The sequence below is a fragment of the Carassius gibelio genome, chromosome B17 (assembly GCF_023724105.1).
Source record: "Carassius gibelio isolate Cgi1373 ecotype wild population from Czech Republic chromosome B17, carGib1.2-hapl.c, whole genome shotgun sequence".
Classification (NCBI taxonomy): domain Eukaryota; kingdom Metazoa; phylum Chordata; class Actinopteri; order Cypriniformes; family Cyprinidae; genus Carassius; species Carassius gibelio.
The window spans coordinates 7,880,233-7,896,739 of NC_068412.1; the positions used below are offsets into that span (position 1 = coordinate 7,880,233).

General features: G+C 34.8%; 1 protein-coding gene across 1 annotated transcript in view; it reads left to right on the top strand.

Annotated features, from left to right (window-relative positions):
• alk (ALK receptor tyrosine kinase) overlaps nt 1-16,507 on the top strand; it is a 371,909-nt gene that overhangs the window by 302,861 nt on the left and 52,541 nt on the right. The window contains exon 5 of the mRNA XM_052580768.1: nt 3,995-4,122. Within this exon, the coding sequence (XP_052436728.1) occupies nt 3,995-4,122 (128 nt within the window). The remainder of the gene's footprint in view (nt 1-3,994; nt 4,123-16,507) is intronic.

Sequence of the window (16,507 nt, forward strand, 5' to 3'; positions counted from 1 at the left end):
GATTGCCTGTCTTGCCTGCCCTATTAGTACACCTCTGTCTGTGACTGTATATGGAGGGTGTCAATGATAGTCTTCTGAACCATAGCCATTGTCAGTAGTCTTCCCCATTAGTTTGGTTTAAAAAAAAAAAAAAAAAAACAAGAGATACCCGGAATTTATACTGTAGGGATGGCCATTTAATGAAACTTAAAGGTAAATATTCTAATATATCAGGTACTGGATTATTGACTTCCATGAGCTGTATGTGAGTTGCTTGTGTAAATGAAATGCCCATTTCAAACTGAGTTAAAAACTACATAATACACTGATGGCTTTTCTTTTTTTATATACAGCAAATATATTTGAAATGTGTTACATTTATAGCATTTTGATGTTTTTAATCTTCCACAGTGTTGTTATCATATGTATAGATGATCCATCTTCATGATGGAGTATTTTTCCTTCTGCCTTCTATTAAAACCTCAAATGCTTTTTTATCTCTCTTTCTCTCTCTCTCTCTCTCTCTCTCTCTCTCTCTCTCTCTCTCTTTAATTTAATGTTCTGACACTTGAAAAAAAAAATCATAGAAGTAAATCATTATATGCATTTGCATTACCATTGCACTTCAGCCCACCATGTTGCTCTACTGCTAAATAGCTGGTGCATTTTTCAACATGTACATATATCATATAGCCAATAGTAACAGCTACACCGACGCAACCAAACACCCACAGCAAGCAAAACATATTTTATAGGTGGCCTTTGTGACCTCAAAAGTCGCTGAGGTTTAATCGTTACAAAGCATTGGGCCAAAACAGAAAAATCGAATTAAATTTCGTTAATGAGACACACATGATGAATTGACCTGCAAGAGTTGCTTGCCATCTATATACTAAACTTGATTTTGTAATGACCCTGTGTCCACATGAAAAGACACTCAAAGGTCAGAGCCAGCATTCCAGAGCTTGTCGGTCTGTATGATGATGCTTTATGAGTTATAATGCTAATAATAATGAAAAATGTTATCAGCGCCGCTGCTTATTAGTCATGCTAATAACTCTTGCACAAGAGATTTTTATTTGGAGTTAGGGGGTCTCCCACTGGATACTTGATTAATTAGATCAAAATGTTTAAATGAGCTGCTACAGTGAGGCCCAGATGCTTATCACAGCATTGGAGCAGAAGAGATCAAGAAGGTATTTTACTGCTTTATCTCACCTTGTTTTCCATAATAATAATCTTCGGAATTCATTAGCACAGGAAATGAATGCAATTTTGCGGGAGGTGCAAACCCAATAGACTTCCTGAGTAGCATATGAGGGCCAGCATTATGTGAATGCAGTGTATAATCATGATCAGGGCCACGACGTGAAGCGTAGACATTTATTAATGATCGCCTGACTTTAGATTATCTTGTTTATTACACTGACTCCATATGTATCAGGTGTTTTACATCTCTAGTAAATTAATAAACATGGACATTAATCAATTAAATAATTATAGTAAACTCATGCAGAATTTATTCTTTAGCTTTTATATTGTCATTGGACTGAAACCAAGGATCTTAAAATATTATCTGAGAAGGATTAATATTATTTTATGTTGAAAATGTAACGGGGTAACAATTTTTAGGTAAAGAAAATGGTAATAATAAATGCCTTTCTTTTCATTGCACTTCAGTTATAACAGCTTATAAATCTGCTATCAACTCAAATAGAGCTTTCCATTTACTTTAAGTCTGTCTGCAAGAGGTGTTGCTTTATAGTTGATTTTATTGAATTTTTGGTCGTATATATTTCTTGTACAGTACATATGAAGAAAATATATGGGTAAAGAAAAACACCTTTAACAATAATACAGTCCATTTGCTCAACATTGAATACATTTTAGCATCGCAACAAAAGAGCACGCAGTTTCTGTGTTTGGCAGCATTTTCTCATTATCTCTTTCTTGATGTGTGCTCATAATTATACTACACTTAATGTTGTTTGTAGAAAATATTGATACCACAGTGCACCCCTTGCTGCATACTTTGTCTTTGCAAGCATTATTCATTTTCTTACAATTCATTATCACTTAACTTTTTTTTTTTTTTTTTTTTTACATTTTATACATTTCTAATGTGCTTGGCAGCTTCTTCTGTTAATGAGTTATGAGAAATATTAGCTAAAAGTCATGCGCAAACACTTCTTTAAAATAAAATTGTGGTAGTAAAGTACATGGCTAAAACATTGTCTTGTTATAGTGTTTGCAGTGTGTTTTTTGCTGAATATTATTAATATTTGAATTTGAAATTGCATCTCTGAGAATGTTCTATCATGTCTGAGTCTAACATGCATTTAGTGTGTTTTACTCTACTTGAGAATTTACTCAGCTAGAAAATGTTATTTTTCTATGCAACATTGACTATAAGAGTGGACCAGGAGACTAATGTAGTACATCAGTAAAGCGGCAATGAAGGCCTCAAAATGATATTCAAAGTGCCATGAGCATGTATGCCTTTATTACCATATATCTAATGACAACACTGTCCAATGGAATTAATATGTAGATATGACTGTATGCCTTCTGCCCATGCAAAGGAGGCAATTTAGCCTAAAATAGTGCTGAATTTGAAATTATGCAAATGACGTGTGCAACACATTATTCCTTGCAGTTCAATACTAGTTTATTAGATAAAAAAGCACATATCTAGCAGAACAAAAGTTGACTGCTGAAAGCATTGAAAACATTTTCCAAATGCAACCCTAATGATAAGACATTACGCATTTGTGCACATAAATATACATTATTCTAGGTCTACAAAACATCATTAGCAATGATGAAAACCAGAGCATTTGATGACAAGTTCAATTCTCCTCTCACTTTTTTTCAAATTTACACATGAGTGTAGGTTAGATTTTATTGCAGGAGAACAACCCTGGATAAAAAAAAAAATAAAAAAAAATAAAAAAACAATTCTTGAATCAGTAACATATATTTATATGAATCAGAATCAGTGACTTTGATAAAGATCAGATGGGTTCACATACTTTTTCTCGCCGCTCTACGTTAAATTTATAACACTGTCGGGCGACTATTATTTTAAGTATTATTTATAGCACAACTCGCGTTCAGTAATTTTTTCATGTTAACTATCCTGTTTCATAATAAAATGTCATATTGCGGAAGGTTTTAAATAGCATTTCACATTGACGTTAATGATGTGAAATCAGACGTACAAACACCAAATCGTAGCAAACTGAAATGTGGAACAATAATCTTTACTCAAGTATATCTGAGTGCTTTATTTCTGTCAGAGAGCTGCCTGTCTTCATTCCCTATGATTGCTAGCTGTCTGTGTGTTTGTTTAGAGGATCACCACCCACTTAGTCATGGATCTCGACTTCTGTCGTTGAAGCGAATCTGACGTCGATGCAAAACTCACAGCGAGATGCGATAAAAACAACAACAACACAACAGAGGTTACAGGTCTGGAATGGAAGAAAGAAAAGCAAAGGAGAGGGAGGAGAGAGAGGGAGGAGTCTGAAGTCACTGGTCACTAGCCACTAGCAAATTGAAATCTAAGCAATTTGCTTAATAAAATTAGCTAGGTCATTGACTTCCTTATGAGAGGTAGTTTGGTTAAAAACGTTCTGACCCACAGAGCAACCGCACATCTGTGCATTCTTCCACAGGTACCATCCGGTGGAGACAGCATCCGTGCACACATAAACACATACCTGCTCTCTTGTTTCAACTGACAGAGCTTCCACAAGCAGAGTGGATACCTGGAAGTGTAGGGGATGTGTGATACTGCGGCAGAGGATGACCCTAAAGTTGCAGAGGGGGCTGGTTTGGTGTCAGACAGCCAGACATCTCCCTCCACAAGTTCCCCAGAGACTACTGAGCTGAGCCAAACTGGGGACGGTCTGCCAGGGGCCACCCTGACCTCCTACAGCCCACTGCGGGCACTGCATCGGCCCTGGTGCTTGGTTCTGGTGCTCATCCTGCTGGTTCTCTCTCTCCTTTTCAGCTGGGCGGTGGTACACCTCAGCTTGGGTGCCCGGAGCAAACCCTTCAGGATTTCTTCCAGCTACAACCAGCCCGGCGACCTGGAGACAGCGACCTATGACCCCCGCTTCACCACCAACTGCACCATACGTGAGTGTTTCACAATATGGAAATCTTTTAGTTTTTGGTTTGCTTTGATTCGTATTCCAAAGTCCAAAATCAATTGGCAAAAATATGCTTTCATTTTAATTCAAGATTTATTTTGTTGTATATGACTTTTTAACTAAAACCTTTCTGCAGATTTTACTTTAGTGCTTTCTGCTGCCATATACACTTTTTAATGTGTGTGTGTGTGTTTTTTTTTTTTTTAAGAAGTCTTATATGCTCACCAAGGCTGCAGTTATTTTATCAAAAAAGGAGAAAAGCTGTAATATTGTAAAATATTACTAAAATGCATTTTAAATGTAGTTTATTCATGTAATGTCAAAGCTCTATGTTTATCAGCCATTAGTTAAGGCTTCAACGCCGCATGAATAACTCTTATGAAACCAGTCTAATAATCCAGTTTGATGTTCAAGAAAATTTTCTTTTAACTATCAGTGTTGGTAACAGCATTTAGTTTTTCATAGTTTTCATAGTGAAAACTATTATCAGCATATTAGAATGATTTCTGAAGGATCGTGGACAGTGAAGACTGGAGAAAATATCCGTAATTTGCATCTTTGTCATCACAGAAAAAAAAAAAAATATATATATTTCTTTTAAAAAAATCAGTTCTTTTAAATTGCAATTATATTTCCAAATATTAAAAACCATCCAAAAATTGAACCGATAATGTTGCATATCATATAACTAGTCCTTGTAAAAGTAATTATTGTAAAGGATCACAGGTTATGTGATCAAATGAGACTGCAATCTGTTTGATTTCTGTAAAACCTCATAAAGTCATACAATTTGAATATAAAATACTGCAAATGATTTCAGGGAAGAATATTGCAATGCAAAGCTGTTTATGATTTTCAACTTATTGCCAAAGTGCAAAAATATTTGCATTGTACATTTTTTTTTTTTTTTAAATAGTGTTGGAATCCATTCAATCAAAAGTAGAAAAAAATAATAATAATATGTGTTTGATGCCTAGGAGCAATTCATCTGCCTCACTTCAAATCCTTGTATGAGTGTACTGAATGCATTTTTTTCTAACACTCAACCTATGTCAGGAGAGCAACTGCCTCGTGCCACTTCCTCATTTGAACTACAACATTTACTATAGAGCATTCATGCTTTTTAGATCAACGGCGGCAACTAGAATTTTTCCTCTTGCTCTTTTTTTTTTTTTTTTTGCTCTTTTTTTTTTCTGCTCCATGCTTCCTGATTCAATAACTGGCGGGGAAATTGCCCATGTCTGACCGCAGGGAACAGAACGCTGCTTGTCATGCAAATTCAGAGGCAGACAGATCTCTAATTGTTTGAGGGTTGTGTAGTTTAGTAGCCCAGTTTTTTTGCGTCTGCCCAAACAAATCCCTCCGGGGGTCTCTCCGTTAGACAGGCTGTTCTCGTCCTGAGGCACGCCGTGTTCCTCTGTTCTTGCTGTTAAGTGCCCTGTTCTCTCTAGCTCTAATCCACCCCCGCTTGCCATAATAGATATTAGCAGATTGACATGCTTTACAGCGTGGCTTGACTTCCTGAAGCACCTGCCACTAGAGCTCGAATTACCTGCCACCCGTTAACGCGCTCACTTGACGTACTGATTTGCAAAGCTGAGGATTGTGTCTGTGTGTGTGTGTGCGCGAGACAGATGTGCTTGAAAAGACTTGAAATGTTCCTTTAATGAAATTAAGTAAATGCGAATGGTTGTAAAACTCACAGTCATAATATAAGTTGTGAGTGGTTGTTAGAAGAAATAATACAATTAAGTTGCTAAAGTGTTTTGAGTGGTTGTTAGTGTTTCGTAATGCATTGCATTTATGTGTGTATGTATGGACGGATGGATTGATTTATTTAAATTTTATTTTAATTAATTTACTTTTTCAAAGTAGTTCACTCGTTTACAATACATGCAGTCACAGATAAACCTGCAGATGTTTTATTTCCTGAAATAAATAGATCAATGTAGAATGAATCATTAATTATATGTGAGCTTAGCCACTGATTATTACAATCAACATTCATCTCAAATAAACTTAATATACCATGTTTAAATGTACTCAGTGGTAAATTGCATCGTCGAACGTTAAAATGAATATAAATCCTTGACACTTCAGAATATAATCGTCAAATGCATTTTATTTGAACTTCAGTATAACATTCACAAACAAATACAGGCTGTAGCAATATCAAATAGCAATAGCAAATATGAGATATTAATCTGTAAATAATAATAATAATAATTATTATTATTATTATTATTATTTGGAAGGTAGCGTGAGCCTGTTAGATGTTTGGTCAATTAGAAAATAACAGCACATTTTTTTACAGTTACAGTATGTGGCTAAATGTTATGCAGTGGTTTGTTCAAAGTGTGAGCATGTAATAGTAATAGTGATTTGTAATTGAAAACATATATTTTATGGTTATAACAAACTTTGTTCCTTTCAAAAGCGCTGTCACCTTATCACAATGAGGTGATACAGCTACTATGAGCGCTGCCGTCACCTCAGACTCAAGACAATGCGGAGGTGTAGATCATCTTATCATAAAACGTTAACTCACTCCCTGTTTGTTGCTTTCTGAGTCATCTGCTTTTTGCTCCCTCCGGCAAACGTGATTTTGATTACGCTACTATCATAAAAAGGTGTCTAGCAGGCTGAATCGAGTTCTGCAGAGGTTTGATGAGGTCCATTTATATTCTTTGAGTTATCCACTCTCTTTTTTTTTTTTCTTGCGAAACAGCGTGAACGACCACTGCAGTGCCTTACTGTGAGTGCAAAGTGAAGGTTTTCAATTTCCCATCATCTCTCACTGTGAGTTAGATGACTTCAGAGAAAGTGTCCTTACATCGATTCATTTTACAAACACTTATATAAGATTAAGCTTCTCTAATTAACTTGTTTGAATGCACTGAGAAGTGAGACAGTTAATAGCTAATTTAGTTTAAAGGTTAGAAAAATTACTGGTCACGCATCTTTCTTTTTCTTTTTTCTTTTTTATAAAAAAGACAACAATTTACTAGAAAAAGTGATTTATATACTGTGACATGAATACACCTTTTCTGGTTAGCATGATACATAAAAGATGTATTAACAAATACATATAGAAACTAATATTAATAAGTAAAAGTAGAAGTTTGTAAGACTCTCTTTTAGCTTAGCATAGTATTTTATAGTAATATGTCTTACAAAACAAATACTACAGTAAATGACAGATAATTATTAAAGGTTGATTTAAATATTTTAATATATATATAATTAACATATTAGTATTGTTATTATAAATAATAATAATAATAATAATAATAATAATAGGTATTATTATTATTATTATTATTATTATTATTATGTTCACAGTCAAGTGGACCAACAAGCAAAATTACCAGCCAAGCCACATCTATAATATCAGATCAGTTTTACCATTTATAATAATTTTATAATTTAATAATAACGATTTTGTTTTATATATATATATATATATATATATATATATATATATATATATATATATATATATATATATATATATATATATATATATATATATATATATATATTTTTTTTTTTTTTTTTTTTTTTTTTTGCCCGTTTCCATTTAGTTCTATTTGCCTAAAATATCTAATGTCATGAGTGTTATTACAGTAGTTTATTTCATTTTAGTGAATTAATAATCTAAAAAGTGGCTAAAGGTCTGAGATTATACATTATTACTGTCTTGCCAACATGTGGTTCCTCTTTTAGTCATCCATCTGAAATTCTTAAAGATGACAACATGAATATTGATTTCTGGGTGTATTGGGAGCACATGTGCACAAACAACTGAATTTCAATTTCATATTCAGTGCTTATTTTGTCATCAGCCATTCAAGAAACAGGCTGCATCCATTCAGTCATTTATTATAGCAACTGGGACCCATAGGGGCTTGGACCAGCAGCCTCATATTCCCCAGTCTATATCCTTCCCCATTAAGCTGCGCAGCTGTCAGGGTCTAACATGGTGATGCTTGCTGCTTTACAGCCTGGGATGGACCATGGAGGTGTGCCAAGCCTTTCCCCCAACCATCAATCATTCAGGCCCACGAGACTGAGTGAGTGAAATGAGCTGTGCCGTGAGCGGGCGAGAGAAGCGTGAATGTGAATCCCAGGAAAAGTCCAGTGGGGATGACGCTTAGTGCTTCTCTAGTCAGACTATGGTGTGCTGAGGGATGTGTGCTAAAGGGCTCAGAGGAGGAATCTTGAGTCGTTTTCAGGGGATAGTTTGTCAAGATATGTTGAAAGAGAATCAGATCGATTTGTTGAGTTAAGAAAATGTAGATCTATCAAAAGAGTATGTTTAGTGCTGATGATGTCCCGAAGATGATCTTCAATGAATTTGTTCAATTCAGAATACTCCAACCAAGAACAGAGAGATGACCAAGAACACACTTGACTCTGCTTGAGACAGAGAGTGAGGACGTGCTTTATTATTATTATTATTATTATTATTTTGCCAAAATTGTAAGTACTCGTGCTTATCCTGGTTGCCGCTGCTTCTGCTTCTCTCGGTTTCTGGTTCTCAGTTCTCAGTCTCTGAAACTTTTATGCTGTGAGCTTTAGGTGTTGGTACTGCTGGTGGAGGTCTGCACACAAGAACTCACTCTCTGCTGTAAACAAACAGTATCGTCAATGTGTGAGAATGTGCCCATGCACATGTCATTGTGCAATGGAGGAAGTTCCAGACAGTCGTGAATGCACTAAGAAACAGCAATCACAAACCTGCAGTGTATGAATGACCTGAGGTTGAGTAAATAGTAACACTTTAATTTAAGGATATATTTTCAATATTACATAGTTGTTTATAAGCATGCATATTACTAGCATTTTGGTTGTTTATTAGTTCCTATAAAGCGCTTACACAAAGTACTTATACATATTAATGCCTTATCTGCACAACCATATTTTAAATCTGACCAAAATTTACTTAATACCTAAACTTAACAACTATATTATTAAACATTAAGAAGCAGCAAATTGGGAGTATACAGACAGAAAACTCTGAATTAATAGTGATTATGTGTTCCCTCTAAGTGTTATCTAGTTTAAGAGCATTTCTTTTTTCATTAACTTTCCTTTTAAGTGTCTGAAAACATTACATTCAGTTCACCCTTAAGTATATTGTTTAGAAAGTATTACCTTTCTCCTCGCATGTCTCAATGCAGTGGTCTATAAACTAAATAGATTGTTTTAAGGGGTAATAAATAATGCAGTCTTGTCAGATGCAGAAATCTGGCAATCTGGTACTAGCAATAAAGTTTAATGTAGCTAATTATGGCCGAGAAGTTATTACAAAATTCAGTAAACAACCACAGTTTAGGGGTACACCCTTAAAAATAAAGGTTCCAAAAGCATTCCCATAGAAGAACCAGTTTAATTGATTGAGTAAAATCAGGTTAAATTATTGTGCTGTGACTACTGTGTCTTCCCTCCTTCAACAACTTTTTGCTGCATACATGAACATTAACAATTATTCAGTGGATCCAAAATGAGCACTTGCCAAGTAAGAAATGTGAGTCAAATTTGGCTTTGGAGAGTGAATAAAATGGGGATAGTGGCAAATTGACAATTAACTTTATTAGGAGCTACAGAAATTCAATAAGACACGGCAAGGGCAATAGTCTGACATTTGCTGTTCGTTGATTGTAAGTGACATGAGTGACTCAAAGACAACCAAGAGCTCTAAAGTAACATCATCTAATAATGATGGAAGTGTTTGGGCAATCGCCATGTGTTCACACAAACACACAGCTCTCCTCTTCTGATTCTTTCAGATGCAACTTTCATCACCTTTACTTCAGTGAAAAACATGCCCATCACAAATCAAATAAAGTAAAGCTAACAGATAATAAATAAAAATGAAATACAACACTGTTACATGGGTGATAACAAAAATTATGGCTGGTAAATAGTCTCAGTTGGCATCTGCTATTGGCAGGTCTGACAGATATAGGGGGAAAAAACTCAACTTACACGTGCACCTTTAGATGCATCTCAGGGGACTTGGGACAAAAATAAAAATATTAGTTACAATAAGCCATTTTCACAAACTATCTACAGACCATTGTGCCTAAATTGGTAATTCAAATCATGACTTGCAGGGTCATTCACACTGACAAAAATTTGCAGTGACAAAGTAAGTGGAAATCATTCATTTTCAATGAGAGTTGATAGTTTGAGGCCCATCAGCGAGTTTGTAATGCAAAACAGTCGAATAGAATTCAAGTTTATGCAAATGAGAAGCAATGCAATGAGGCAACGACCAATGGGTGTGCAAACAATGAAGCTCATGTCATGTGATCAGCCACATTATACAACAGCGCAGTTAAGTTGAAAAGGCTACTTGAGATTAACATCACAACCATGTGTCATCCACCATTTTAAATAGCGTGTCACTGTAATCTCCATTTTCTTAATTTGATACCAAAATATAGTTGTATATTAATATAATATCTTAGAGAGTGTGCATTCATTAACCTACTTTGCCCCAGGTTATTCATAGAGACATTTAAAAGATCTACCTTTGACAGAGCAGGTCGTTTCTGAGCTAACATGCATTAGACATTTCCAGAGGACCTGCGTTTCATGGTTGTTGTTTTTTTTTTTTTTTTTTTTTTCAAGAGAAAGGTCAGGCTGTGTAGGTGGCACTTATATTTATTTCCTTTGAAAGAAAGATAGCACATCATGAAATGATTAAAGTTACCACACTTGACGTTTTAAAGAACATGTTTCATTTCAGCTTGTGAAATAACTTGAAATGAAAAGAAAATGTTAGGGAGTATGTCTGCTACATAGGTTGTAAAAAAAGTATAAATCTATCATTTATATATATATATATATATATATATATATATATATATACATATATATATATATATATCATCTGATTTGTTTTATTTTTTTAAGAATATCCTGTCTACTTTTCATGCAAGTAAGGTTACCTGTCTATTTTTCGGTTCATTTGGTCTGAATGATTCAATGCTTCAGCTCTATTCATATTTTCATTTGATAATAAAAACAATTTGATCGGTTCAGAAGTAAAAGGCCAACATATAGTATAGCAAGAAAAGCTCACATACCCTTTAACTGTAGTGACGTGTCATGCATTAATCAAAATTTCCTCATATGGTTTGAAATGAAGGTGAACAAATGATGACAGTATTGTCACTTCTATTCAATTCCAGTTTATTTGTATAGCACATTTTACGATACAAATCATTTCAAAGCAACGTTACAGAAAATTACGTTTCTGCAATATTTAGTAGTAGCTTATCAGTGGTGACAGCCATTATTGAATAAACTCTTTATTTTAAAGTTGAATCTGACTGTTCTTTAAAAATCAGGACTTCTCATCGATAGATCCATACAAACAGGAAACACACTGCCAGAAAGCGTCGTACATTTACTCTCCCAGCCATCTCTGAAGTCTCCAAGCCTGTTTGCTTTAATCTCTGGAGCCTCTTTCTCAATCATCTTTGAAAGGCAGCAGTTTGAGCTGTAATGTGACTGTCCAGCTTTGCCAAGCGCTAGGGTAGCATCAAGGAACAGGGCCACCATGGAATCAAAGTGGTTTTATGCCTCCAGGATGTAATGAAGCAGACAGACTTGCCTCCCATCTCTCTCGGGCATCCTTTGATTTAAAGACACTGGCCTTTGTGATACCTTCTGCACGGCCTTTCTTGACCTGGTCTGAAACATGGGACTGCCATGTGAGGCTTTCTATATCCTGTGATAGTGTAGCCTCAGGGTTTGACATTGTTGTTACTTGTTGGCCATACCTCAAAAATAAATAAATAAATAAATAAACCTAGTTAAAGGAAATTTTCAGATGGCCAGGGCTACAATTCAACAGTGGGCATAGCAAGAGAAACAACTGAACTGAGTCATTTGTGTCTGATTGTTTCAATGAATCAGTTGATCCAGTCCCTAAAACTAGTCAGACTGATGTGGTCTGTGTGTTTTCCAGAATTAATAATGCAAATACACAGTGCATTATAAGTATACTATTCAGTTACTCTCACTGATGAACAAAGGTTTGAAGCAAATCTTGCTCATCAAGTTAGTCAAAGCTAGGCTGTCAACTTAATAATAGTTAAAAAATCTGGATAATTGGACAACTGAGGTTTTAATTTGCAACAGCAAATGCAATAATGTTCAATGTAATCTCAAATTTGCATGTATCGGCCAAGCATTTGTGTCTGAATTCACATGCTTGCACAGAGCTGTGTTTCCCAACCCCGTTTTAGGAGGCAGCTCAACAGTACACATTTTAAATGTTGCATTTATTTGACACATTTTTAAGGTCTTGGAGTCTCTACTAGTTTTTTTTTTTTTTTTTTTTTTTTTTTTTCAGATGTGTTTGATTAGTAAGTGTTCAAAAATGTGTAGCCTTGGCTACCCTCCAAGAAAAGTGTTGGGAAACATTGGCGTAGAGTGTTTATGGCCTTAAGAACTACACAGCTGCAAACATGTAGAGGTCAGTACACAAGCAGATACACTGTGAGCAAGAGGTGGCAGTTCTTACATACGTGCTCTGGCTTTTTTATTTTTGTCTTAGAGGAACACATGCCGTCTTTTAGCAATAAGAGCTTTGGTGTATCAGCTCACTTTGTCTTCCTCACTGGCTTGTCCTCTTTGATCTGTCTCCTCCTCTAATGCAGCAGCCCCAAAACGTGCCCCAAAAAATAGTCAAAGAAAATGAACCAGGTATTTCATTGCATGCTTTAGCCTCTCAGGCGTTGTGGAATAATCTGACAAAGACAAATGATGCCAAGGCCTTACCTCAGCCAATCAAGTGTGGATCTGAACAATTCATTGAGCTCCAAAATAGATGCCCCCCATTTCGTATGTTGTCCAGAGGTGTAATTCAAGGGCATTAACTTTACGCCTTTCCCTGTAGATAAAAAAATGCATTGGCTTGGACTGCCCCAACTTACATAAAGTGAGCTAACCTTACTTTCTCAATCCATTCCTGGAGGCCTGTGTGGAAATCTCATGTTCAGGGCTGACGATGAACTATAATTAGTTCATATAATCCAGTGAGATGAGGGTAAACAGTCTGACTTGCTGTGCATGATCAAGGGCTCATGCATGAGACTTAAGATCTAATATTCCCCATGGACTACTTAATTAATGAAGGTAATATGAGTTTTAATACATAACATAAATGAGGAGAAATAAATGTGCAGTTAATAAACCCTTCTACTTTGATTGGCAGAATGAGAAGAACATGATTTTCCTGAACTTTAAGGACTTTTGATACATCCAAAAGTAGTGACTTGAGGTTTGCTTAATCAGATCTACTGCAGACTGATTAAGCGGGAGCGAATGAGTTGTTCGGGACAGATTAGTTTGGGAGGTATCTCTTACTTCTTGTGACTGATTGAGGAAATAAATCAGTAATTTCACAAATCAACACCTGGAATAATTATCTTGCTAGATCTGCATTGTAGAAGTTGATTTATAACAGGGATGTTTCAGTAAGGCTCAACACAAGGAAGGGGAAATAGATGTTAAAAAGGTATGGACAGAATTAAAAGGTCAGAGGAAGGAAGGAGAGAACTGATACGTGATGGAAAGGATAGGAAAATGCAGTTATGAATAAAAATAATCATGATGAGATTATCAGGAAGACAAACAGGTCAATTACTTTTTTTTTTTTGCCCAGTCTGTATTGCCATTATCCATCTAGTCCAATATCAGATTTATTATCAACTTCTTTTATAACAGCAGACTCTAACCATCAACACATACAGTACCACTTTGCAGCATTTCCAGATTCTTTAAGCAATGTGAGGATGTCAGAAATGTGCAAAGAAATTGCAGAGAGTCTTAATTTGCTTCTTTTGTCTGGTTCTCAGAATCAGGATGAAGAAAGTCTTCTTTGAGACACATTTTTTTTAATATATATATATATATATATATATATATATATATATATATATATATATATATATATATATATATATATATATATATATATATATATATATATATATATATATTTGTGCTTAATGCTATTGAGAAAAGCACAGTGCGTCCTGTGTATGAGTCAGAGTACTCACTGTCTTCTTGTTTTGAGAGAACACATTTCAGATCAGCTTAGTTGTATCTGTCTAGAGTGTGCAATGGCTGTGATGTTGTGATATAACAAAGATATGCAAAGACCATATAATCACTCTGATCTCCACACTGTGTACCCTTCACATTCAATATGTTAACCCTATGGTCCCATTCACCTTCATAACAATGTCTTCTCTCGTTGTGAATGACAAACCTTCATATTTAATCAAGGCCAAAGTGACTGAAATGAAGATTTTGAATAATTAATTTCAGTGGCTAATCCATAAATTACCAGCTTTGATGCAAACACAAACTGTTATATCATTAGCTAACTATCTACAAACACTTCTATCTGTTGTAATTATAGATGTGGAATAGGCCTCTTGTTGCTTGTTTGCATTTTCACATTTTATGTTGAAAAATGTGAGACATTTAAAAGAAAATGCATGAACTTAGCATGCTGTGTGGCCTACTTCTTGTTGCACAACAAAGATTGAGGAAATGGAGTCTGAAACCGGGTTTCCAACTGTCTTGCTGTGACCTTCATGTGCTTCTGAAGGAGTCATTAAATTCTCATTCTGTTGGTAATCAGTCTTGTTGTTGAGTTCAAATATTTCCTGTTGATATAACTGCAGCGCTGAGCTTTGAATAAATGAAGTATATTAATTGTACATAATTTTAAACAATAAACATGTTGATAAAAAAAAAATTATATATATATATATATATATATATATATATATATATATATATATATATATATATATATATATATATATATATATATATATATATATAATTATGTATATATACATATTTTTTTTTTTTTTTTTTTTTTAAGTTGATGTGAAATGCAGTGAAATCACATGTTTATTCCCATAATTTGAGATATTTCAGAATGAGACCAGATATTCAGTGAAATGGTGAGCAACATATATATTTTAATGGAAAAAAAAATGAAGCAAAAAAAAAAAAAAAAGGAAAAGTTAAAAGTCTCTCCGGAATTCCAATTCGGAGTAACCCAGCTAATCTGGAGCTTTTGGAAGGAAACAGCCTTTTAATACAATGCTCTCAGGACTCACAGCATGCGGCAAGATATAAAATTTTTATTAATGATTACGAAAGCAAACATTTACTCAATCATTCCGTGTGCATGAAATGTGTGACTGAACCTTGAAGGATCTTACTGGAAACAGTATTTCAGAGCCGGATTCTTGGTGACTCATGTTTCATAACATCTTCCACGCATTGTTTACAAGGGTAAGCATTTGTGCCGCAGAGCCTGTGAACCTTCATGATGGTCATTAAGCTTTTCCCCATGTGCAGTGACAGATTGAGCATCTTTTTTATCTTAGCTTAGCTTTCAGCTCACTGATATGAATGTTTGCCCGCTAGTGGTATGACTCACTGTTACGGCTGGCTGTCAAATATCTGCCGTACAATAATTAAATCATTTTAGGACTTGCACACTGATTCTAGTCCGACCTATCCATCACATCTTTGTTCTTTCATCACAAAGCCTAGCTGCATCAGAGCAGATTGGTGTATTAACACCTCCTCGACTTTTGTTTCTCCTCTGTTTTTTACTTGCCATATACACAGAGCATTTGATTAAAAAGAGTATTAGTATTTTTTTTTTTTTTCTTTAGCAAGGCTGCCATGCTGAGATATTAATTAATATGCCATTTTCATGAACTGATGGTTCTTGCTCAATGCATGTAAATGTGTCTGCAGTTGCAAGTCACTAAGAGACAAATGAAAGGGAGTCGAATGGGTTATAGAAAAGTATCCATCCCTAGCTGATGTGTCATCAAGCAAGACTGAAAGAGAGTAAATGGACTCTTAAAAAAAAAAACATCCTGTATTAAAAAAATAAAATATCCTAAACACAATGTTCACTCAGCATCTCTTTTACTAGGAATTATGATTCAGGGCCACAACTATCATAGACTCCGAGGCTGATATCCATTCACACATACACCCATTCAGGGGCTGATCAATGTGAATACTGTGAACAGTGATTCTAATTTGTGTAAAAATATTGCATTTATAGAGTAAAGGCCTTGTTTCACTGTGAAAAAGAAGTGCACTTAATTTTATTGGATATGCACGTGTAGTGTACTTTAAAGCTTATTTAAAAAATGTACTTACAGATGATATAATATTAATGAAATAACAGGCCACATAAGTGTACTTTAAAAGAGTACAGTCTTAACTTTAACAAATTGCATTTAATATAATTTTAAACTATAACATATTTTTATTTTAATTATAAATAGCATTTGGCAAGT